General features: G+C 36.5%; 2 protein-coding genes across 3 annotated transcripts; one reads left to right on the top strand and one right to left on the bottom strand.

Annotated features, from left to right (window-relative positions):
• Positions 1-1,965: 1,965 nt before the first annotated feature.
• LOC111876928 (increased DNA methylation 3) lies at positions 1,966-4,366 on the top strand. 2 transcript variants are annotated; one of them, XM_042897912.2, is made up of 4 exons: positions 1,966-2,123; positions 3,325-3,477; positions 3,564-3,815; positions 4,027-4,366. In XM_042897912.2, the coding sequence occupies exons 2-4, from the start codon at positions 3,336-3,338 to the stop codon at positions 4,029-4,031; spliced, it is 399 nt and encodes a 132-aa protein (XP_042753846.1). In that variant the 5' UTR covers positions 1,966-2,123; positions 3,325-3,335; the 3' UTR covers positions 4,032-4,366. The 2 variants fall into 2 exon arrangements, with proteins under 2 accessions (XP_042753846.1, XP_023729277.1); XM_023873509.3 differs by lacking the exon at positions 4,027-4,366 and having other exon boundaries at positions 3,564-4,002.
• Positions 3,909-5,380, bottom strand: LOC111876837 (cysteine protease XCP1). Its single transcript, XM_023873427.3, has 4 exons — positions 4,918-5,380; positions 4,586-4,821; positions 4,368-4,508; positions 3,909-4,225 (listed from the first exon to the last, which is right to left on the bottom strand). Exons 1-4 carry the CDS (start codon positions 5,378-5,380, stop codon positions 4,007-4,009), a joined length of 1,059 nt encoding a protein of 352 aa, XP_023729195.1. The 3' UTR covers positions 3,909-4,006.
• Between the last annotated feature and the right edge of the window lie 19,421 nt (positions 5,381-24,801).

The following is a 24,801-nucleotide window of genomic DNA, read 5'->3' as shown; positions in this document are numbered from 1 at the left end:
TGAAGAGATGATTGCGGAATGGCTAGCGTGAAATCTGAATCTTTGTTGGTATGATAAGGTGAGATAAAGATATATAAATAAATCAACACGTCTAGACATGAATATATATGTTTTAAGTGATCAGAATAGAATGATCTTAATTATGTTGTTTCTTATTTGGTTCGTACATCATGTTAAAGTTTCAGATTTTCGTGTTTTAAGAAATAAATTAAAATAAAGTCAGTAGAAAAATAATTTATATAAAAATTAAAACGGAAAGGAAAAAAACCCTTGGAAAAAACTATAAAGTGAGTATTTTTTTTTGACCATATATGTCATGATATTTTTGAAAGACAAAATTGCAAGAATGGTCCCTGTGGTTAGGTCGAAATTACCATTTTGGGCCAAACATGTTTGAACTAGCACTCATGGTCCAAAGGTTTTCATTTTCTTGTCATTTTGGTCCAATTTACTTTAAATTTTTTAATAATGACCATTTTGCCTTTTGTTTTTACCTTTTTAGTTTTTTTATTTATTCAAATACTTTTATAATTAAAAGAAAAATAAAAAAAAAGAAAATTTTTCTCTCTCTCTCTCTCCCTCTCTCTCTCTCTCTCTTTCTATCTCTCTATCTCTCCTTTAGAACCTGAAGATCTCTGCATCTACTCCGAGCATCTAAATCACCACCCTCCACTATTTTTTCCAGAACCACCACCTACAGCTACCATCACTCCCCCTCTTGTCACCACCACCGTCTGATTCCACCATTATACAAGAATAAAAAATTAGAAATCATTTTTGTTTCTTGTTTTATCTTCTTGTAAAAGAAAAGCTGATCAACTATGAATCATCAAATATTAAACATTAATAACCAAAATCAAATTAGAAATCAACAATCTATTTTTGAATGTTTATCAATTTTAAAGCACACAAAACATTCAAAATCATATTATAAAAGCAATAATCTATCCAAGAACATTCACAAATCAATTTTCAAAATAGATGCAAAAATCAGATGTTAAATCAAGCCCTAGCACACACGATGCATCACCACCAAGAAACCTTAGCCGCCATGAGCATCCTATATCTGTGCAAAAATCATATTTTCCATCCTCTATTTCGGTAAGCCAATAAACCCATTTCCACGAAGCAGAATATACTAATTACAAAAGGAGATGAGAAGGTGGAGAAGACGATGAATAGTACTCATATAGAACAGGTACTAATTTTAAAGATCTGAACTGGAGAGTCACACACACCTAAGAAAACACACATACACACAATGTATTGAAGATCTGAAGCGGAGGGAAGCCGACATAAAAGATCGATAGAAACCACAACACAAAAACGGGCTTGAAACTTGGATTTTCCGGTGTATCTGAGGTCGAAGATGTTGGTGGTAATCAAACCACCAATCTGTTTTTCCCGACGCTCTGGTCTCGTGGATGGTGGAGCTCGACGGAGATGTTTGGGCTAGGGAGAGGACCGATGGGTGAGAAAGGAAAGGGTGGAGTTGGGTTTTGAAGAAGATAATGGTGGTGGATTGAGTTCTTGGTATTAAAACAAAAGTTTCGTTTTGTTATATATATATATATATATATATATATATATATATATATATATATATATATATATATATATATATATATATATATATAGAGAGAGAGATTTTCTTTTTTATTTTTGTTTTAATTATAAAAGTATTTGAATAAATTAAGAAAAAACTGAAAAAGTAAAAACAAAGGGTAAAATGGTTATTATTAAAAAATTTAAAGTAAATTGGACCAAAATGACAAGAAAATAAAAACATTTGGACCATAAATACTAGTCCAAACCTGTTTAGCCCAAAATGATAATTTCAACTAACCATAGAGACCATTCTTGCAATTTTGTCTTTCTGAAAAAAAGAAGAAAAAAAAAAGTGTTTGTTTTCTTACTGAAGAGATAAAATGTCTGCTCAAGTCTTTAAAGTGAAAAAAATAAAATAAATAAAAAGAAGCTTGAAGAGGTTCATTGTCTAAAACCTAAATCACGCTCCACCCCTGGTCGTCTTCACGCCGGCCACCTCCGCCTCCGGCCTCCATAGCCGACGCCGACGCCGACGCCTCCCCCTTCTTTCACGGTGTTAACGCCACCCGCTTGAGGTACACATCTCGGTCTTTCTTCTATTCTCTATTTTTTCTCCACTCTTGAATATAGCTCTAACTATAGCTGATTAGTGCTGAAATCGTCACTCTTCTCTTGTCTCTTTTCTCTCCACTCCTGAATATGATTAGGGCTGATTATTGTTGCTTAGCATATACATATGAAGCTGATTAGGGCTGATTATTGTTGCTTATTAGAGCTGAATGACTATTGTTGCTTAGCATTTATATAGGAATACGATTAGGGCTGATTATTGTTGCTTATTAGAGCTGAATGACTATTGTTGCTTAGCATTTATATAAGAATCTGATTAGGGGTGATTATTGTTGTTTTCTTCTATGTCACTGATTTTTGATGTTTGAAGCTGCTTTTGAATCTGATTAGGGCTAATTTTTGCATCTTTGAAGCTGTTTTTTAATATTTATGCTGATTTTTTATGTTTTACGCTGATTTTTGGTGTTTGAAAAAGACTACAGCCATTTTACCTCTTCAAAAACATACTTTTTTTTTTTTTTGGCAGCAGATTGCTGACTTGTGGTCCACAAACAACACCTAAATGTTTTAAAAGACACGTTTTACTTTAAACTACCTCTTAAAAACAGAGTGCTCCAGCATACTCGATACATCAGTATATTTTTTAATTGTAATATCTGAAATAACTAAATAGTGGAATACAGAGATAAGTGGATGTTTGTTAGTTTATCATAATATACGGGGAATGCATAGGTTAAAATAATGATTTCTAAAAGCAGTGATATTGAAGTTTAGATTACCAAATTAAAAATTCCTAGATTATGAAGGGATATGTTCATGATTATCCTCGTAAAGGGGATACCTAAAATGTCTGAAAAAAAGTCATATTAGTTCTATGAATTTCTCCACTGATATGAGTTATTTTGTGACACTTCCGAATAAAGAAACTGAATAGACGAGAATGAAAAGAGGAGACATATAGACATATTTGACTTGTACTTGACATTTTATTTCTACACGTCGATTGTATGATCATGTATGACACTTTTAGTTTTATATATAATATATGTATGTGGTAAGTGTACACTGTATACATATATACATGCAAACACACGCATTCATAAATACACACGCACGATATACATGCATGCATTTTTGCACCAAAACGTATTCCTCCTTTAAACTATTAATGCAGCCTTAATGATTTAGTAAGTTTTAAAATTCCAGAAACAAAGTCAATGGAGTCAAAGTCACTAGTCAATCTAACGGGTACAGCTAAGGCTGCAAAATATGCACCACCACTTGGCTTAGTTGACATAGGCGAAAGCAAACATGCTTACATCTTTCGCGTCTCCTTACCCGGTGTCTGTAAACCTCAGTGTAAGTTCTAATTACTAAATTGCCCTTACACTGATAACTCCTTATTTCAAATACCCAAAAACAAAAGAATTATAATTTCATTGCAGGCAATGTAAAGCTGGATATCCGTAATGACGGGCGGGTCGAAATCGAAGGAATTATTCAAGAAAGCGAATTTATCAACAAACATTCCAACAACAAATACAAACCAAAACTCCAACAACTACCACCTTCCGGAAGCTTCAACATTATATTTAACCTACCTGGACGCGTTGACCCACGGTTGACCGTTCCCTCCTTCCGGAACACCGGAATACTCGAAGTGGTTATCATGAAACACATCACACCCAACAACTCGGGTACCCCTGTCGCACCTATTCCCATTTAGTTTGTCCATTTTACTTTCGTTGGTTCATTTTTTTAAAGTATTATTAAAGAGCCCGATATATTGATTATGTGTAACTTTTGTTATGTTGCGATGTTTTTATTTAGAAATCTTGTTAAAGCTTACAATCAAGAAACGGAAACATTACAAGTTTTATGACATTTATCAGTTTTTGGTTTTTGTAGGATAGGAAGCCATCATGTAGAGCCCACACATCCCTTCGGACTTCCCGGTTTTTCTCTTCATTCTTATGTATCCTTTTTCACCCCATTTTGGTCCCCATGAGTTTCTCACTATCACATAATCCAGTCCCTTGGTTGTCCCGTATCCAACGGCTGCTACTCCATGATCCAATTCGGTCCCACAATGCCCATCAAACACACCCTACACAACATTTTAATTTATTAAGTCATTCTATTCTGATTAAGTAAAAAAGAAACATCCAGGTATACAAGTTGAAACATTTTAAACTTATTAAGTCATTCTGTTCAGATTAAGTCGAAATAAAACATCTCTTAAGTCTTACCCCACTGTAAAACTGGAAGTCACGACCAGAGGCTTCAATTGCGACACTGATTGGTTGGTTTGCAAGGGCCTTCAAGAAACTATCTTCGTTGTTGCGAGGCACATCGTGATACCCACTAATTGTCACCTTTTCTGATACATCCTATAAGAATAAATAAATATATCTTTTAGAATTTTGAATTTTATGAATTTTCATAGGGTTAAAAAAAAAAAGTTTACCTTTTTGTCATCGCATGTGCCTTCACTCATGATATAAGGATACTCTTCTTCTTTATGAAGCCCACCATTCCTCATAATATAAGTAAATGCATAGTCCATGAGACCTCCATTACAGCCATTGTTGAAGCTCGTGTCACAATCGATCAATTCCTGTTCTGATAACACGGTTAAATTTCCTGTCACGATTTGGTTTATACCTTCCACCGCAGCCACAGTTGAAAACGCCCAACAACTACCTGTATATGAATATGGAATACACATTTCAAAACAAACATAAAACCAGTCACTTGTACTCCAAGCTTTATGACTTGTACTCACTAACTACAACTTACCACATTGACCTTGGTTCTTCACCGGAGACACGGCTCCTTTTTTCCTCCAATCCACCGATTTTGGCATATCAACGAAATCTTTATACATAAATTCTTCGTTGGACTCGGTTTGTTTCAACTCAGGGGCGAGCCCTAAGAATTTGTTCTTGAATTCTTCGTGTGTCATGTCAGCAAACTCGTTGAGTCCAAGCCAGTAGTTGTTGACTTTCTTGTTTGTGTCATCGATGTGTTTAAGGTTGTCCATGAAGATCTCGAATCTATGTAGCTTTTCGTCTAGACTTTCGTAGAGTTTACTATGTTTAGCAACCCATGATTCGAAAAGATTGATGACTTTATGAATGGAGGCTAAATCGTCTGGAGCGTAACCTAGGATTGAAAACTCGTGTGAGAGAGTTGAATAGGCTAAGACTGAGATGAATATGATGAAAAGGGAGGATTGCTTGGAGGAAATGAGGATTGCCATGTTTGTGTTGTGTTGTGTTGTGGAGGATATATGAATGGATGAGGGTTTATATAGGCATGGGTTTATGTTGCTTTGAAGTTAAGGTGTTTGAAAAAAATATTATATGATTTCTTTAAGTTTGGTTCTTTTTGGTAATCTTTTCATACAAGCATGTCTCCTTGGGGAACACTTAGAAGCGTGAACTTGATCCAAACAATTTATTAATCATCGTTGGTGGTTGGTGAGTGATTTGTGCATTCTTATTGGAACTTATCGTATTTTCATAGTGGATTTGACATGTGTTGAACTATTAGTTTCAAGTTTTTGTTAACAAATAGATAGAGTGAGAGGGGTAAGCCCCAATGAGATAATTTGATATGTTTTTTCTTTTCTTCTAAAAGATGAAACATATTTAGACTGCCGAGCATTTGTAGTCGATTTTTAAGAGCACAGCCAACGTTAGGGCTGTAAACGAACTGAACGTTCAACGAACTGTTTGTGAACCGTTCGGCGGAAAGTTCGTTTATTTAATAAATGAACGAACATGAACACAAATTCTCGTTCATTTAGTTAAACGAACGAACATGAACAACGGTCTCGTTCGTTTAATTGTGTTCATGAACGTTCATTTATGTTGTTTGTTTACGTTGGTTCAAGTTCGTTCATATAAGTTCCTTTTATGTTCATATGTGTTTAATTGTATTTGATTAAATTACTATAGTATATGTTCATTTATGTTCATATATGCTCATATTATGCTTATTTATCTTTGTTCATTTATATTCGTTTAGCATGTTCATGAACATAAACGAACGAACATGAACAATGCAATTTGTTAAACGAACAAATATGAACACGAAACCTCGTTCGTTTATCCGTTCATGTTCGTTCATTTGTACGGCTAACTTAAACGAACGAATACAAACAAGTCATGTTCATGTTCGTTCGGTTCATTTACAGCCCTAACCAACGTGCAAGAATGGGTAGTCAATAGGATCATTTTGGATTCAAAAAGAGGATTTAAGGATCCACAATGATAAATTTTCAACATACTAACCTATATTAATATATTTAATTTAATTTATTAATTTAAATTAGAAAGGTTACCTCCGCTATGTGGGGGCCAGAAGCTTTCAATGTTGTTTCCGAATCGATAAATATCGCAAACATAGAAAGTGCAAGGATAAAAAGCCCGGGCTTTGCCTCGGGCCGTTTTTTTCATGTTTTTATGAAAAAATGTAAAATTGACTGCAAGGACCAGAAGTGTCAAAATGACTAAAGAATTAAAGGGGTAGGAATTAGCAAATTTTTAAAAAATGGATCAAAGTTGTCAAACCGTTAAAGTTTTGTGGTCAAACTTTAAATATTAAAAGGTTCCTAAAAATATAGAAATATTGATTGCAATGACCAAAAGTGTTAAAATGGTTAAAGATAAGAAGCAAAGTTGCCAAAAAACATCAAAATTTACTATTCTTAACTTTGAAGCCCAACAATAATATAGTGACCAATTCTACCAAAATAAATGACAAGTTTACTATTCTTTTTCTTGAGAACTTTAACATATATAATAATATTTTGTTGAAAATTTTATTTCAAAAAAATAACCCTAAATGAAAAACTAAATTTAATATTTTTTTAACAAATGTTTGTTATCTGTACCTTTTAGAGTGCCCAGCCACGAGAAATAAGAGGGCATTAGGAAAGACTATCACGGAGAAGCAACAATAGATTGTATCCTCACGTAGTATATGCAAACACAACACAGTGACAAAGCACACCAAAATATCATGGACTTACTTGGTAGGTTTCTTAGCTTTTATCTTTTAGATTTTAACAAAAAAAAATTGATTTAAACAAAAAATTTCGTTGAAAATAAGAGTGTATAGCTTTTAGTTTAAACAAAAAGTTTTAAACTAAAAACTATTTCATTTAGCGTTTATGAAAAAGTTTTTTTAATCAATTTCTAGCATTGTCCGTAGAAATATATTTATATATTTATGTTTTTAAACAATTGTTATTTTATGTAAATTTACACACTTCAAAAACTTTTAATTATTTTTATCAAAAACTCGTATAATAAATAAAAACTACATTTACCGGTTACCAGATATCCGCTATCATTTTCCGGTTAACTAATACAGGCCCACTTGAAGATAACACCAACCCAATACATAATAGCCTAGTTATAAGTATAGCTAAGCCCAAACCAGTAACAAGGAAGCCTGTTAAATTGTTGGATTAAAGAAGAGTCAAAGAAGAAGAACATTTGAAGAATTGGTATGTAGTTGAATTAGACGTTGTTTGTTAGGATTTGAATTTTTAAGATGTATGAATTTCAAAGATACCTGAATTTTTAAAATTTTGAATTTTTAATATGATATTTGATTGAAATTTCTGAATTGTTGTGCTGAATTATAGAAATAGAAATGACTATTTTGCTCTTCTGTTTTTTTAGTGAATGTAAGTGTTTGTTTATAAAATAACCAAAACAATTTCTTTTATATATATATATATATATATATATATATATATATATATATATATATATATATATATATATATATATATATATATAAGAAATTGTTTTGGTTATTTTATAAACACACACACACACACATATATATATATATATATATATATATATATATATATATATATATATATATAAACACCAATTAAATCCCAAATCGAACATAAATCAAAATTAAATACAATCTAAATCAAACATAAATATAACATTTAAGCAAAACAAATGCATATTTTCAACGACATTTAATTATAGTCTGATTTCATAACAGATTTCAAGCACATCGGTTTTTCAAGCATATTAAATTTTGAAGCACATTAAAAAAGTATTCAAGCAAAATACAAAGCGCATATGATTTCAACATTTTAAGCATTTCAAACATTATAACATTAAGTTTCAGATTTCAACTTAAAAAAATAGCATTTGATTGCAGAAAACATTATCATATCATATTTTTGTATGCATTTTATTCAACTCAACGAGAAACCACATATGATTTCAACATCATCAAAACAACATCTACAACAAGAAAGGGTATCTTATTTCAGAAAAACTAGAGCAAAACTGCCATAATTTCTTAAACTCAATTTTCATACGAAGAAAAATACAACTACATATAGGCATCTGATAGTCGATTTCCAGGGGCATCTGATACAATTCCACAAAGTGAGATGAATTGAAAACCCAAAAATTCCAAAAACACCACCTGATGCGATATCCGAAAATAGTGGTGCTGGTCGATCATCCTATTAGGTGGAGGGACTACGCTCCTACGATCGTATTCGTTGGCGGAGACGGTGACCGGAAAGCGAAATAGGTTATCAATTGTTGGATTGGGGTGGGAGGGAATAGGAGTTGTGAGAAGTAGAAATAGGCGAGGGAGCACAGGGGTAAAAACGAAATCGATGTACCTACAACATTAGTCGGAGTCGCTAGTGGAGGCTACTGACGAATTCGTCTATAGCGGAGGGAGCACCAACGAAGTCGATTGTTGCAGACGGTATCGAGAGGTAGGAAAAAGGAATGATGATCGATGGAGTAGATAAGAAAAAAATGGATGAAATATTAAGATGGGAACACACATACTTTTTATATTAAGATGTACTATTACATCTGAAATTTTAAGTGGTTCTACGTAACACTTGAAATTCGTATGTTTCATATTTTACCCTTCTTATTTAAAAGCCTTGCATTTTTATCCTTAATCTAGTACGCATAGCATACTAGGTAGTACGCTCAACGTACTAGCCCAATGTTGGTCGCAGAGCTCATCTACGTATGATGGGCGTACGTGGAGTACGCATGGCGTACGTGAGCATTTGGGAAACCCTAATTTTAGGGCTTGCACCCTATATAAACCATATGGTAGCCCCATTTGGCCTTTTTTAACCAGCCTCCATATCTTCAAAACCCTAATTTCATCCCTTAGCCTTTGTGTGGTGATTTTGAGCTCTTGTGAAGCATTTTTGGTGTGTTTTGTGCATTTTGACGAGGAAGGAGAAGATGGAAGATACGTCCTTTGGAGAGGAGCTTAGAGATCCATCTTTAGCATCTCCATTTCGTGGCTTTTGAGATATAAAGTCCATAGCTTGTCAACTAATTTCATAGAGCTATTCTTTGTCTTGTTTATGGTCATTTTGGTTCCTTTTGGTTAGTCCTCATGAGCTAAGGCCATTTTTGGAGTTTAACCTTTTAGATCTTGACATATTAAGGGTTCCTTAAGCATAAAGATGCAAACTTTATGATATTTATGGACTCATTCATGCGTTAAGTCATTTGTTAGGCTCTTTTGAGCACTAGAGCCCCATTAAGCCATGCATGCACATAAATTTGCCAACTTTATGTGATAATACACCCTAAGGAAGTCAAATTTGAGTGTTAAGTACAAGTCTTAACCGATTAAGAGCTTATAGAAGGAAGTTGGCCAAACTAGAGAGTATGTTGGGTGTACAAGCTGGTACACTGCGCTTACGTGCCCCAAAACGAGTGCGCTAAGTGTACGAGATGAGTATGCCCTGCATACTCAACATTGGGCTTCAAAATTTTGGGCTTCTCGGTATTGGGCCCATCTTGGACCCTAGTAGTATTGGGCCTTGTTGGGCTGATGCTATTTTTTGGACTCCTTTGGTTGAAGGCCCATGAAAGGATTTGGGCCCAATTTGGAAAATTGGGCTATATTTGGGCTTTGGGTGATTATTTTTGAATTTGAGCTTTTTGGACAGTTAGATTGGGCCTTGGCCTTGGGCCAAGTTTGGGAAGGGTAAAAAGGTCTTTTACCCTAATTTGGGCTCTTAGTGTGAGTCAGGATCCAATTATTAATTAGATGTTATTTTGTGATTGATAGCACAAGGATTTTAACGGGCCAACAGCCAGAGATTTATTCGTGAGATTCAACACTCTAAGGTGAATTTCCTCACTAGGATTAGTGGGTCGAAGGCACAAATTCTGAACCATGATTATTATGTAGGATGCTTGAAGTCTGTGTGGCTCTTGCATGTGTTATGTACTCGTATGTATACCGAGCGGGGCTCAATGTCGGGCGAGGCTGGATGATTGTTTTGTATGCCATTGGCTTTGTAATTATCGTATGTGTTAGCATGATTATAGGTTTATATGTTTATATGTGTAACGGGCGGGACCCGATGTCAGGCGAGGCCTAATGAATGACAGATTTGTAACCCGAGCGGGGCTCGATGTCGGGCAAGGCCCGAGGCCAAGTGGCACTCGATGTCGGGCGAGGCCCGATGTGGGTTAGGCGCCCAGTATGTGTTTATTTATGTATGTTATGTGGTATTTTGGGGAACTCACTAAGATTTGTGCTTACAGTTTTCATTTTATGTTTCAGGTACTTCATGATCGAAATGGAGAGCCCGGGATGATTGCAGAGCACACACCACCTTTTTCCGCATTTTTAGATTTACTCCGATGTGATGATATGATGTATTGACATACTTTGGTCTATTGGGGTCGTATGACAATATTTTGAAGTATCGTTTTATTAAAATTAAAAATAAAATTTTGGGTTCGGGACGTTACAAGTTGGTATCAGAGCCTTGGTTTGAGGGATTCATACATACTCTCGGGTGTGTCTGAACTCAAACTGAGGGTTTGGTAAAGTTTTTCAAAAAGACTTTTTTTTTAAAAAAAGTTTTCCAATACAAGAAAGGGTGTAGTGCATGCAATCGACCGAGCTCAAGTAAGTTTTCCCAAGATACCCATACATGCTTTCTGATATGATTTGATTTGTGAATATGTGAATCGCATGCTGGTTAGGGCTAAGGATTTGCTCAATATTTGCATGATGGAATGTTAGGAGAGATGCCTTTATATGCCTGTTGTATAAGGTTGTAGACTTGCATGCTAGTACTGATCAGTCAGTGATAGGATGGCATAATTAGGTTATGCTTGGTTCTAATTACTTGATGCTCGAATGCTGCTTGCTTTGTGCTTTTTAGGAGTTCTCATTAGTTGCAGCTAACTTGTAAGAAAACATGTTAAGTTAAATATTATTGAGACTAGATAATTTTAGAAGGTTAGGTTTTAACTCTATCGTGTAGCTCTTGTTTGAGTCCAACCGTTGTAGTGTGCGACCTCTCATTTGAAGAATTATTTGGTTTTGGTGATATGTAATTGTATTCATGATCTAGTTAGATGAAGTTAGAGGGAGTTCTTTATGCAGCTGATGACGGAGAGTGGTGTGGAGTTGTCCTAGGAAAACCTAGGAAGAGATCTAGTGTTGGGAGCCTTATCTTAATAAGGGTTAATTGTATAGATATAAAGTGAATTGGCGGATTCAAGGAAATCCCTGAGGAAAGTACGGATAAATGTGGAAGGCAGTATGGGCCCGTACTACTGAAAGCAGAGGATCCGTACTCGAATCAAAGAGAGTTGCTATGAAACCATGAAGCTTATAGAGTTTGTGATCCCTCGATATATTTTGATGCATATTCTAATGGTTTATATCGTATATTTTCATTATGGTGACTCTGCGAGGTAAGTCGGTTGGCAGTTCTGGTGTTGGGGAGGGCTCAAGCTCAGGTTCTGGACCCGGGCAGTTGGATGACCAGACGAAGGAGTTTATTTTGTATGAGATTACGCGTTGCATTCTTGAGCAGACTCCTGTGATCTTTGGTACGGTCAAGGAGGGAATTTTTGAGATTTTGGATGAGCGGTTGAGCTCCTTTCGTTCTGAGATGGTGGCCTTGGTAAGAGCGTGTTCTTTAACCTTCAGGGAGTTCCGGGCGTGTGGGGGCTCCAGACTACGCCTAGGAGAAGGACCCGATAGCGAGTAGGCGATGGTTAGCAGATGTTGCTAACGCTTTCCACACCAGCAATTGCACCGAGGGGGAAAGTTCTAACTTGATTCTTGTCTTCTAAAGGACAGGGCACGAGACTGGTGGGAGGAGGTTGGGCACTTTGTTGTGGATGAGGTTGTTGATTCCATATCATGGGATGATTTGTGACCAGGTTCAGGGCTGAGTTTACACCAGTGATTGAGGTGCAACAGTTGGCACGAGAGTTTCAGGATCTCCGTCAGACTACTGAGATAATGGCTAAGATCACCACAATGTTTTGGGAGAGGGGACTTTTGGTTCCGCAGTATGTGGCGGACGAGGAGATGAAGAAGGCGAGGTATCATGAGATGTTGAGGATCAATATTGGGCAGTTTGTGAGCCAATCCAGTTGCAAGACATTGGAGGATATGATAGTGAGAGTCCGAGAGAAGGAGATTGATATTAAGATTGAGAGGAAGAGGAAGCTTGATCAGGCTCATGCTTCAGGGGGATCGGGCAAGAGGCCTAAGGTTCAGGATTCGAAATCGAGAGGCCAATATGGCTGGATCCTCTGTGGGAAGTGCGGTAGGACGCACAAGGGACCGTTCAGGGTGGGTGGTTTGGGCTGCTTCAAATGCGGTCAGAAAGGTTATTATAGCAGGGACTTTACTGCTACAACCACCTCCCTAGGATCTGATCTGATTTGAAGAGGGGCCACAAGAAGGCCCAATGTCCAAGTTTGGCTGCAGCAGGGCCGATGTTAGCACCCGCTCCTGTGACTTTTCGGATCACTGACGGCCGCTAGGGCAAGGCGGATGTACATGTGGTGAAGAGCAGGGATTTCTAGTTGACGTCTAAGGACGCTCGCGCAACACCCGATGTGGTGACGAATATGTATCTTCTCCTTATCTCTTTATTTATATTGAATTGCTTGCTTATATTTAAGTGTTTTATTTTAGGATCGTTCCTCCTGAACGGTATTTCGTCTTTGGTATTGTTTGATTTGGGGGCTACCCGATCCTTTGTATCACTTGCGCTTAGAAAGAGGTTTACTGGAGCTTTAGGGGAGTTGGATTGTCCTTTAGATGTCGAGATTGCAAATGATCGATTTGTTCAGGTAGAAAGGGTTCATCGGGGTTGTATTCTTCAGATGTTTAGCGAGCAGTATCCGATTGATTTGGTTCTCATTCATTTGCATGGGAACAAGGTTATTGTAGGTATGGATTAGCTGAGGCCTAATGGGGCAGTGATCGATTGTGAGCAGCAGTTAGTTCGGATTCGCACCCCAGGTAGGGGAGAGTTATTGGTTCAAGGAGTGAGCTCAGATTGGGCCGCATTTGTGTTCAGCAGTGAGGGCCAGGCGTTATATTCATTAAGTTTGTTCCAGATTTGTCGCCTATGTTATGGATACCCGATCTAAGGGTAAGGCGACAGTGGATGATGTACCGATTGTGCGAGATTATCCCGATGTGTTTCTAGAGGATTTGCCTGAGGGGCCTCCGGTGAGGCAGATTGAGTTCAGGATTGATTTGGTTCCAGGTGCGGCATCGATGTGACATCCCCATCTTCACGGCAAGAAAAGGCCGATTTTGTTTATGCTTTATAAAAGTCAGAGTAATTGTTTTCATAAAAATGTTGCGGAATTTGTTCCCAGAAAAACACGATAAATACGTTATTAAAACATTTTCGATGAAACGTATTTTATTCATTTTAAAACATTTGGGATGTCATTGTCAATACAGAAACATAAGCATAAACAGAACTTACGTTTATTTACACTAGTGATCTACATCTCTTTAATCTCTCAGTGTAATGTGACTTCATATCAACACCTGTGATATAAATAAACTGAGTGGGTCAGGTTGGGAAACCTGGTGAGTACATAGGGTTTTCAACCCACAATAATATAATTATTATGTTTAAACAATCAAGCAATTAAACCCAATTACCCATCCCCATTATCTTCTTTAGTCTTAAGGATCTACCCTAAGAATCAGCTATTTCTCGTTCATTCATTCCTAAGGATTATCCTAAGGAATCAGCACGAAGTCCATCGTTACTAAAGCTTATAGATTACAACTGGTGAACACGTAGTCCAATACATCTGGTAAACACTTAGTTCAAAAGTAACTAGTGAACACACTTAGTTCAAAATACCTAGTGAACACACTCAGTTCAAAGATACGTAGTGAACACACTCAGTTCAAAATACCTAATGAGCACCTAGTTCAAAAACACCTACAGGTTACGAGCTTACTAGCGTTCCACCGGACCGTCTAGTATTGCCCATGGTCATCATCTATACTCCACTAGATGACTGGATCACTAACAACATTGATGTCTCCCATCGTGTTATCACAAAACAACTATTTCATCTACCCATGTTTTACCCAACACATTTTGTAGATATAAAATACATATACAGTTTAAATCATTTAAAACATGTATAAAAATCTTTCACCCAACATAGACAGCAAGTATTCAGACAATATGCACACACAACACGTAATTTATATTAAAATACTTCATATCTATGTGTAAGATGAAAGGAACTATGCACTCACAACACGTAATATATATTAAATAGTTCATATCTATGTGTAAGATGAAAGTAACTGTGCACTCACTTGAGAAGGTGGTGACTCGGTACTCGGACAACGCTTCGTTTACTTTAAAATAATTTCCTTCGACGAAACCTAGTATTATTACCACTAGATTTTAGTCTAATATTTACCGTGACTAATTATAGTCTTATTATTATTATTATATAAGCGTTTAAACAATATTTTCCAACCACTATGTACAGACAGGGGCCAGACATAAAACACCGGAGGGCAAGACCATTTTGGCGTATAGCACTTCTGAAATCCAACAACCCTATGCGACCCTTTAAACCAGATTCCCCGTACCGCGAGTAATTAAAAACATATTATAACGACACTTATATAAGTCATAATAATAGCTCAAATATTTATTATAAATTTATAATAACAATACTAATTTTAAATATAAACTATATTTAAAATAGGGTAAGCATAACTTACTTACAAGGGGATTTTAGCTAGGAGTCGGGCTCTGCAGGGGCAGAACTTCGTCGCTGAATCTTTCTAAGAAAGATTCATGCAGCGCTTCAGCGCTTACCTTACTATACTAAAACTATAGAAAGAGAAGTCGAATTACGAGGGACCGAAATGCTCGGGGGATAAGAAGAGAAAGACTCTTGAATCAAGAGAATGATGTAAGAAATATGAGAGCCCAAGCCTCTTATTTATAGTAATTGAATTTATAAAAACTACCCTCCATAATTACTTAATGACCTTATAGTTATATAAACGACTAAACATTCCTTCATAGTAATATTTTAAATAGATTTAACTATTTTTGTACTAAACTAACGTCGAAAATACTCAACCATAGTCTTATAATGACCGCATCGTCGATACCTTTCTAATGATATATAAATATATATATATATGTATACGTATATATGATTTATACTTTATTTTAATACGTAAATATTCTATTATATTTTATAACTCATTCATATGAACTCCGTTTTTGACGTTCTTTATATCCACGCGTAGGCGGGAATGTACCCTACAACTTTCGCTTAGACTCCGTCGGCTAATTTTGACTTTATTTTTAAAGTTATATTTTTAACAGGCCGGGACATGATTGGTCCCTTAAAAATCCATAACTTTTACATACGGACTCCGTTTTCATCTGTCTTTTGTCATTGAGTTCCTATTATTGAGATCTTCAATTCTCATTTAGGTCGCGTTGGCCAAAAACCGCTCGATCTAAAATTCGAATTTCGGGTTGTGCATTGTTATGCTAAATCTTAGAAAAATCATAACTTCCTCATATGAAGTCAGATTTGGCCGTTTTTTTTATGGACGCTCTCAGCTTAATATATTCTACAACTTTTGTTTAGATTACTAAGGCTAAAAATTCATCCATCGTAAATTCACTATTTACGTCTTCCGGTGTCGTGCCGGTTTTGCCGTAAAACTTCGACAGGCCATAACTTCTTCGTTATAACTCGGATTTCGGCGTTTATATGTATGGATCCCTTGAGACATATTCTAACACTTGGTTAAGATTATTTATTCTAAATAATCTTTTTTCGAAAAGTTGTTTTCGACCCCTATTATCTCTAAATTGACTAGCCCGGATCTACGGGCGTTACAATTATCTCCCCCTTAGGATGATTACGTATCGGAATCATCAACAAAACAGGGATCGTATAATGACTCCATACGTCAGCTCTTCATCCTAGGTAATAATTATAACTTCTATATTCCTTCAAGTCTATCTCTTAGACTTATTGACTGGAAGCAGTACTTGATTGTGCACCTGCTTTCTATCTCAGGTTAGACTCCAAATCATGACCTATCGTCATATGATGCTCGTTTAGACTCAGGTCTCTTAGAGTTAAATTCCAAAACAGGCTATACCTTCCTTCATGTTCTAATATGATATATTCACATTTTTTTTAAATGTAGCATTTCTAGCTACAAGCAACTTTTCGTGATACCTCTACTGGTTGCTTTGATTAATTCCTCCGGCTTGAGTCGGTGCTACATCGAACTTGGTTCTCTGAACCACGTAACATACTCATCATAGTTGGACTTGATTTGATATGACCACTAGGGTCGGAATATCAACAGTCTTTTTAGTCATTACCGAAACGATGGTAATGACATACTTGAATAAAACGAAATCAGTTACTAGCTTCTTGGTAACTTTGTGACTTTCCCTGATCCAAGCGTGAGTCCTGTGCTTCCGGTAGTATATGCATCTACTACCTTTCACACCTACTCATACTCGTCCCAAGTATTGTCTCGTAGTCCCCAAGTCCTAAAATCACAAAACAAAATTAACACATACGAGTGTGTCCAAATAATCATAAAAATTTCCCTAGACTCTACTAGGACTTCTTCCATGCATATCTTCAATCATCAATTCTGCTTCAACTCGGTTGGTGATGGACATTCCAGATGATAAAACATTAGAAGTTACACCAATCGTTCTATCATCCCGCCAATCAAATTGTACATTCAGATGTATCCTACTTCTATAGACGTACTGCTATTTTATCAGACGTATTCTAAAGGCAAGATATCTCTCTTATGATATCTTTCGATAGGTATCATTCAATATCGTACGCCATCTCATTTCCTCTTTTTTCTCAGTCTATCATGGTTCACATCACTTCCTGAACTTCTGCCATCGTGATAGGTTCGGGTGCAGGCATAACGATCGATGTATGACCCATCACATTCTTAGGCTCAGGTTGTCATCTTCCTCTTGTTTTTTACACCCAATCAAACGTTCGGTGTACCGAGACGGGAATTTAAGATAGGAAAGATTTTATTTACGATAGACGTAATAATCTCCTTGTCACACCGAAACGTTACATGCTAGTTCTAATATCGTAATCATACGCTTAGAATCCGGAACACATAAGGTTTCCAGATCCGGTCGGCAATAGACCATAGATCTGAACAAATAACAACATATAAGGCATCTTTATAGCTATAACATAATTCATTTAGCACATAAAACATTTTGGGCATCTTTCCTAAAATAAATTAGTGTTCGTGTCTAAATTATAGCAAACATTCATCTCACAATCATCGCGTGCCCTGGCTCTGATACCATTTGTAACATCCCCCTCTGGCACGTATCACAATATTGTCCGCTTTGGGCCACTCGGCACGAGGACTTCCCAGGGGGTCACCCATCCTGGTACTACTCCCGCCCGAACACGCTTAACTGCAGAGTTCTTATGGGATCTGCTGCCCTCACGGCTTTAAAACGCGTTGTGATAGGGAAGGTATCCACACCCCTTGTAAGGAATGCTTAGTTCTCCTTCCCAGCCGATGTGGGATCAGATCTAACCCACTTTCACCCCCCATTATAGGGTTCGACGTCCTCGTCGAACACATCGACCCATGCCCTGGCTCTGATACCAACTATGACATCCCCATCTTCACGGCCAGAAAAGGCCGATTTTGTTTATGCTTTATAAAAGTCAGAGTACTTCTTTTCATAAAAATGTTGCGGAATTTGTTCCCAGAAAAACACGATAAATACGTTATTAAAACATTTTCGAAGAAACGTATTTTATTCATTTTAAAACATTTGGGATGTCATTGTCAATACAGAAACATAAGCATAAACAGAACTTACATTTATTTACACTAGTGATCTACATCTCTTTAATCTCTTAGTGTAATGTGACTTCATATCAACACCTGTGATATAAATAAACTGAGTGGGTCAGGTTGGGAAACCTGGTGAGTACATAGGGTTTTCAACCCACAATAATATAAGTATTATGTTTAAACAATCAAGCAATTAAACCCAATTACCCATCCCCATTATCTTCTTTAGTCTTAAGGATCTACCCTAAGAATCAGCTATTTCTCCTTCATTCATTCCTAAGGATTATCCTAAGGAATCAGCACGAATTCCATCGTTACCAAAGCTTATAGATTACAACTGGTGAACACGTAGTCCAATACATCTGGTAAACACTTAGTTCAAAAGTAACTAGTGAACACACTTAGTTCAAAATACCTAGTGAACACACTCAATTCAAAGATACGTAGTGAACACACTCAGTTCAAAATACCTAATGAGCACCTAGTTCAAAAACACCTACAGGTTACGAGCTTACTAGCGTTCCACCGGACCGTCTAGTATTGCCCATGGTCATCATCTATACTCCACTAGATGACTGGATCACTAACAACATTGATGTCTCCCATCATGTTATCACAAAACAACTATTTCATCTACCCATGTTTTACCCAACACATTTTGTAGATATAAAATACATATACAGTTTAAATCATTTAAAACATGTATAAAAATCTTTCACCCAGCATAGACAGCAAGTATTCAGACAATATGCACACACAACACGTAATTTATATTAAAATACTTCATATCTATGTGTAAGATGAAAGAGACTGTGCACTCACAGCACATAATATATATTAAATAGTTCATATCTATGTGTAAGATGAAAGTAACTGTGCACTCACTTGAGAAGGTGGTGACTCGGTACTCGGACAACGCTTCGTTTACTTTAAAATAATTTCCTTCGACGAAACCTAGTATTATTACCACTAGATTTTAGTCTAATATTTACCGTGACTAATTATAGTCTTATTATTATTATTATTATATAAGCGTTTAAACAATATTTTCCAACCACTATGTACAGACAGGGGCCATACATAAAACACCGGAGGGCAGGACCCTTTGCGAAATCTGATGCTAGAACGATGACGTGGCAAGATCCTGACCGTCGCTTGCTGAACACGGTCCTCGCTTTGGATTGCGACACGCCACCCTCGCAGTACGCCCCGCGTCCGAAGAGGTTACGCCCCGCGTAGGTCCGATCTGATCCATCCGATGGGTGCGAGACAGCTGGGTCCGAGCTGGTGATCTCATCCGAGGAGTACGCCCAGCGTACCCTCGGTACGCCCAGCGTAAATCCGAACTTCGGTCCCTATAAATACCATGCGAATTCTTCCGGATTTTTCACACCTTTTTCACTTCTCTTTGTAATTTCTTTCTCTCTCTACAACCCCAAACCACCCCTAAACCCTAGTTAAGCCCCTTAGCACCCTAGGGAAGCCCCGAGGCTCCGAAGTCCCGAGAAAAATGAGTTTTTTGGTTTCGAAACGCTGCTCCAGCGAAGCCCGGTTTTCGATAAAATTCGCTGTAAGTATGCTACACTTACGCAATTTTTAATATAGCTTTCAAATAATTATAGGAATGTTATTAGGTCCTTAAAATAATTATTTGGTCTATTATTATGAGTTATATCGAGTATTATTAACGCTTAATAATACTCGGACTAATTAATTTGTCGCGGTTATCGTTAAACTAAACCCTAGTGGTATCGATACTAGGTTTTATCGAAGGAATATCGTTTTGAGAGTATCGAAGCGCTGTCCGAGTGCTGAGTCACCACCTAATCAGGCGAGTGCATAGTTACTTTCAGCTTACACATAGATATGAAGTATTTTATATAAATTACGTGCTATGTGTGCATATTATCTGAATACTTGCTATCTATGCTGGATGAACGTTTTATACACGTTTTCAATGATTTAAACTGTATATGTATTTTATATCTACAAAATGTGTTGGGTAAAACATGGGTAGATGTAATAGTTGTTGTGTGACAAAATAAAATAATGAGAGGCCTCGTTATAGATGTTGTTGATGATCCAGTCATCTAGCGGAGTATAGATGACGACCACGGACTATTCTAGACAGTCCAGTGGAACACTAGCAGGCTCGCAACCTGTAGGTGTTTATTCGAACTGTGTGTTTATTTGAACTGTGTGCTCACCAGATGTACTCCATCCCCCACATGGTTGCCTTTAGGACATTTATTGCTGAGGAATCCCCTTAGCAGCAGTGTCCGTCCCGATGATGATCCTTAGGCTAGGTCCCTTATGATAGGTGTTTAGGGACGTAAAGTGAGGATAACGGGAACGGGTAATCGGGTTATTGTTGATTGACGAAATTAATAAACTTATTTATTGTGGGTTGAAAACCCTATGTGCTCACCAGGATCTCAAGCCTGACCCACTCAGTTTTATGTATTACAGGTAGTGGCGCTTGAGCATAGATATGATGTTGGACGAGGGATTACGGATATAGGCCTGTAGATATGAAATACTGTAGTAAGGCTTATATTGTACTGTTTATGCTTTTGATCTGTATGAACATGACATCCCGAGTCTTTTAATGAAATACATTTCTATGGAAATGCTTTTGATAAATCTTTATCATATTTTTGTTTTGGGACGAATTCCGCAACACTTTCATTTAAAATGTAACTCTGATTTTTAAACAAAGCATAAACAAACCGGTCTTTTCTGGCTGTGATTTTGGGGATGTCACATCTTATTTATAGTAATTGAATTTACAAAAACTACCCTCCATAATTACTTAATGACCTTATAGTTATATAAACGACTAAACACCCCTTCATATATAGTAATATTTTAAATAGATTTAACTATTTTTGTACTAAACTAACGTCGAAAATACTCAACCATAGTCTTATAATGACCGCATCGTCGATACCTTTCTAATGATATATAAATTTGTATATATATGTATACGTATATATGATTTATACTTTATTTTAATACGTAAATATGCTATTATATTTTATAACTCGTTCATACGAACTCCGTTTTTGACGTTCTTTATATCCACGCGTAGGCGGGAACGTACCCTACAACTTTCGCTTAGACTCCGTCGGCTAATTTTGACTTTATTTTTAAAGTTATATTTTTAACAGGCTGGGACATGATTAGTCCCTTAAAAATCCATAACTTTTACATACGGACTCCATTTTCGTCTGTCTTTTGTCATTGAGTTCCTATTATTGAGATCTTCAATTCTCATTTAGGTCGCGTTGGCCAAAAACCGCTCGATCTAAAATTCGAATTTCGGGTTGTGCATTGTTATGCTAAATCTTAGAAAAATCATAACTTCCTCATATGAAGTCAGATTTGGCCGTTCTTTTTATGGACGCTCCCAGCTTAACATATTCTACAACTTTTGTTTAGATTACTAAGGCTAAAAAGTCATCCATCGTAAATTCACTATTTACATCTCCGGGTGTCGTGTCGGGTTTGCCGTAAAACTTCGACGGGCCATAACTTCTTCGTTATAACTCGGATTTCGGCGTTCTTTATATGTACGGAACCCTTGAGACATATTCTAAAACTTGGTTAAGATTATTTATTCTAAATATTCTTTTGTCGAAAAGTTGTTTTCGACCCCTATTATCTCTAAATTGACTAGCCCGGATCTACGGGCGTTACAATCGATAGCCAAGGCACCGTCTCGGTTGGCTCCTCCCGAGATGCAGGAGTTTTGTACACAACTACAGGAGCTGTTGGACAAGGTATTCATTCGACCGAGTAGTTTGTCATGGGGGGCACCGATCTTGTTTTTGAAGAAGAAGGATGGGTCTCATCGTATGTGCATTGAATACGAGGAGATGAATAAGGTAACGGTGAAGAACCGTTATCCACTCTCGAGGATTGATGATCTGTTTGACCAGCTTCAGGGTGTATCTTGGTTCTCCAAGATTGATTTGTGATCGGGTTATCATCAGATGAGGGTTAGGGATGAGGATGTGTAGAAAACAACTTTCCAGACTCGTTATGGTCATTACGAGTTCGTGGTGATGCCTTTTGGGCTCACCAATGCTCCATCCGCGTTTAAGGATTTCATGAACCGCATATGTAGGCTAATGTTGGATCGGTCTGTGATCGTATTCATTAATGATATTTTGGTCTATTCCAAGACTCGGGATCAGCATGAGGAGCACTTGAGGGAGGTGTTGGAGACTTTGAGGAGGGAGAGACTTTTCACAAAGTTCTCCAAGTGCGAGTTCCAGTTGCGTGAGGTGCAGTTTCTGGGGCATCTTGTCAACCAGAATGATATTCTGGTCGATCCGGCCAAGGTTGAGGTTGTTATGCGGTGGGAGGTTCTGAGGTCTCCATCTGAGATTCGTAGTTTCCTTGGTCTAGCAGGTTATTACTAGAGGTTCATCTATAATTTTTCCAAGATAGCTGTTCCTTTGACTCGGTTGACAAAGAAGACGGTTACATTTCGCTAGGGACCTGAGTAGCAAGCATATTTTTTGACCTTGAGAGGGCGGTTGTGTGAGGCACCGACATGTGACCCTACTGGAGGATGTTGAGGATTTTTGTGGTTTATTGTGATGCGTCGATCATGGGTTTGGGGGCAGTATTGATGTAGAGGGGTAGCGTGATCGCTTACGGTTCAAGGCAACTGAAGCCTCATGAGACGAATTATCCAACGCATGATTTGGAGCTAGGGGATATGGTTTTTGTTGGATTAGGTGTCTAACCCATAAATATAATTGGTATGTACTTGACCCGAGAGTAGCATGGTCCGTTTAGGTTGCATATCACCACGACAATTTGATAGGATGGACTTTTGAGAAGAGGTTATTTATTATTTATTAATATATTATAACTTCTAATATATTAATATGAAATCATATGATTTAATTAGTATTGATGAAGAATTAATTTAGTGATCAAAAGAGACTAATTAAATTAGTGGGGACTAATTGTGTAAATTAGTTATATATATATATATATATATATATATATATATATATATATATATATAGAGAGAGAGAGAGAGAGAGAGAGAGAGAGACTTAGGTTCAAATGTTTTCACTATCTATTGTGTGCATGTATGATTAATTCTGAACCAATCATTTTAGATATTTTAAGAAAGTAATTAATGCATATTAAATGCTGAAGATGTAATTAATATCCATTATATCTTCAACATGTAATATGCATTAATTACTTTCTTAAAATAACTAAAATGATTGGTCCATAATCAATTATACATGCACACAATAGATAGTGAAAACAAAATAACCTAACCCTATATATATATATATATATATATATATATATATATATATATATATATATATATATATATATATATGTTTGGGCTTATGATACATGATGACTAAGTTTATAGATGAATCCATAAAGAGTTAGCCCACTTGATTCATGGATCATGGATAATAAGCCCAAGAGTATGGATTTGGGTTTACCCATGACCCTTGGATTCCTAACATATATATAGAGCACCCTGAAAAACTATAATGTTCTATGAGTTCATATGAGCCGATTTGTATGCAAGAAACTCTCTCCAATGTCATCCTTTGTCTAAGGTGTGTTGTGAACCATTTGAGGTGTCACACTTGGGGCACCAAGTTATTAAAGGCCAAATACAACAAGTTCTACAAGCTACATAAAGAGGTAAACTCCTAACTAGTATTTTATGTTGTGTATGTCCATTGCATGCTAGTTGTAGGCTTAATGCTTTAGATACAATTAGAGAAAACATAGATCCAAAGCATTTAGGGTTGTATGTGCATCATAGGATGTTGTAGTATACTAAAACCCTTTAGTGGTATCAGAGCCCACGGTTGTTTTCTATTATACTTGATGCTTATTGTTTTTCAAAACTGGAAAATTTGCAAATTTCGTTTCTTCATGTCCACCACGACATGGCAATATTTACCACGACATGGTGATGCATATTTTGAGTTTTTTTTGGCTAAATTGGATTAGGATCATTAACCCAAACTGTTTTTTGAACCATGAAATCTGTTTTTTGATATGGTAATGATCATGCTTGTCCAATTAAATGATAATTGTCATAATTTCAAGATTTGTATTAGTTTATATGAGTAGGCTCATTTCTTGAAGATTGAGGATATGAATTATCTTGTTCTTATGAGTTTAACTAGATCATGTATGTATTATTTGAATATTGTGTTAATTAAAATAATGATATAAATGGTTTTAATAAAATTCATAACTTGTCCTCAATTTATGGAAAAATGAAAAGTTTTTTTTTAAAAGGTCACTAACTCATAGGTTATGGAAAATGAAAGGTCTCATTTTTAAGAGTCATTTTAAGTGGTTTTGAAGTCTTCCATAACTTGTCCTCAAGTTATGGAACTTGAAAAAAAATTCATAAAAAAACCATATTAAACTCATAAGTTATGGAAACCAAAAGTTTTGACA

This window comes from Lactuca sativa, chromosome 9 (genome assembly GCF_002870075.4).
Source record: "Lactuca sativa cultivar Salinas chromosome 9, Lsat_Salinas_v11, whole genome shotgun sequence".
In the NCBI taxonomy this organism is placed as follows: Eukaryota; Viridiplantae; Streptophyta; class Magnoliopsida; order Asterales; family Asteraceae; genus Lactuca; species Lactuca sativa.
The sequence above is the reverse complement of the archived record's forward strand: the minus strand, read 5'-3'. Positions and strand labels throughout refer to the sequence as shown.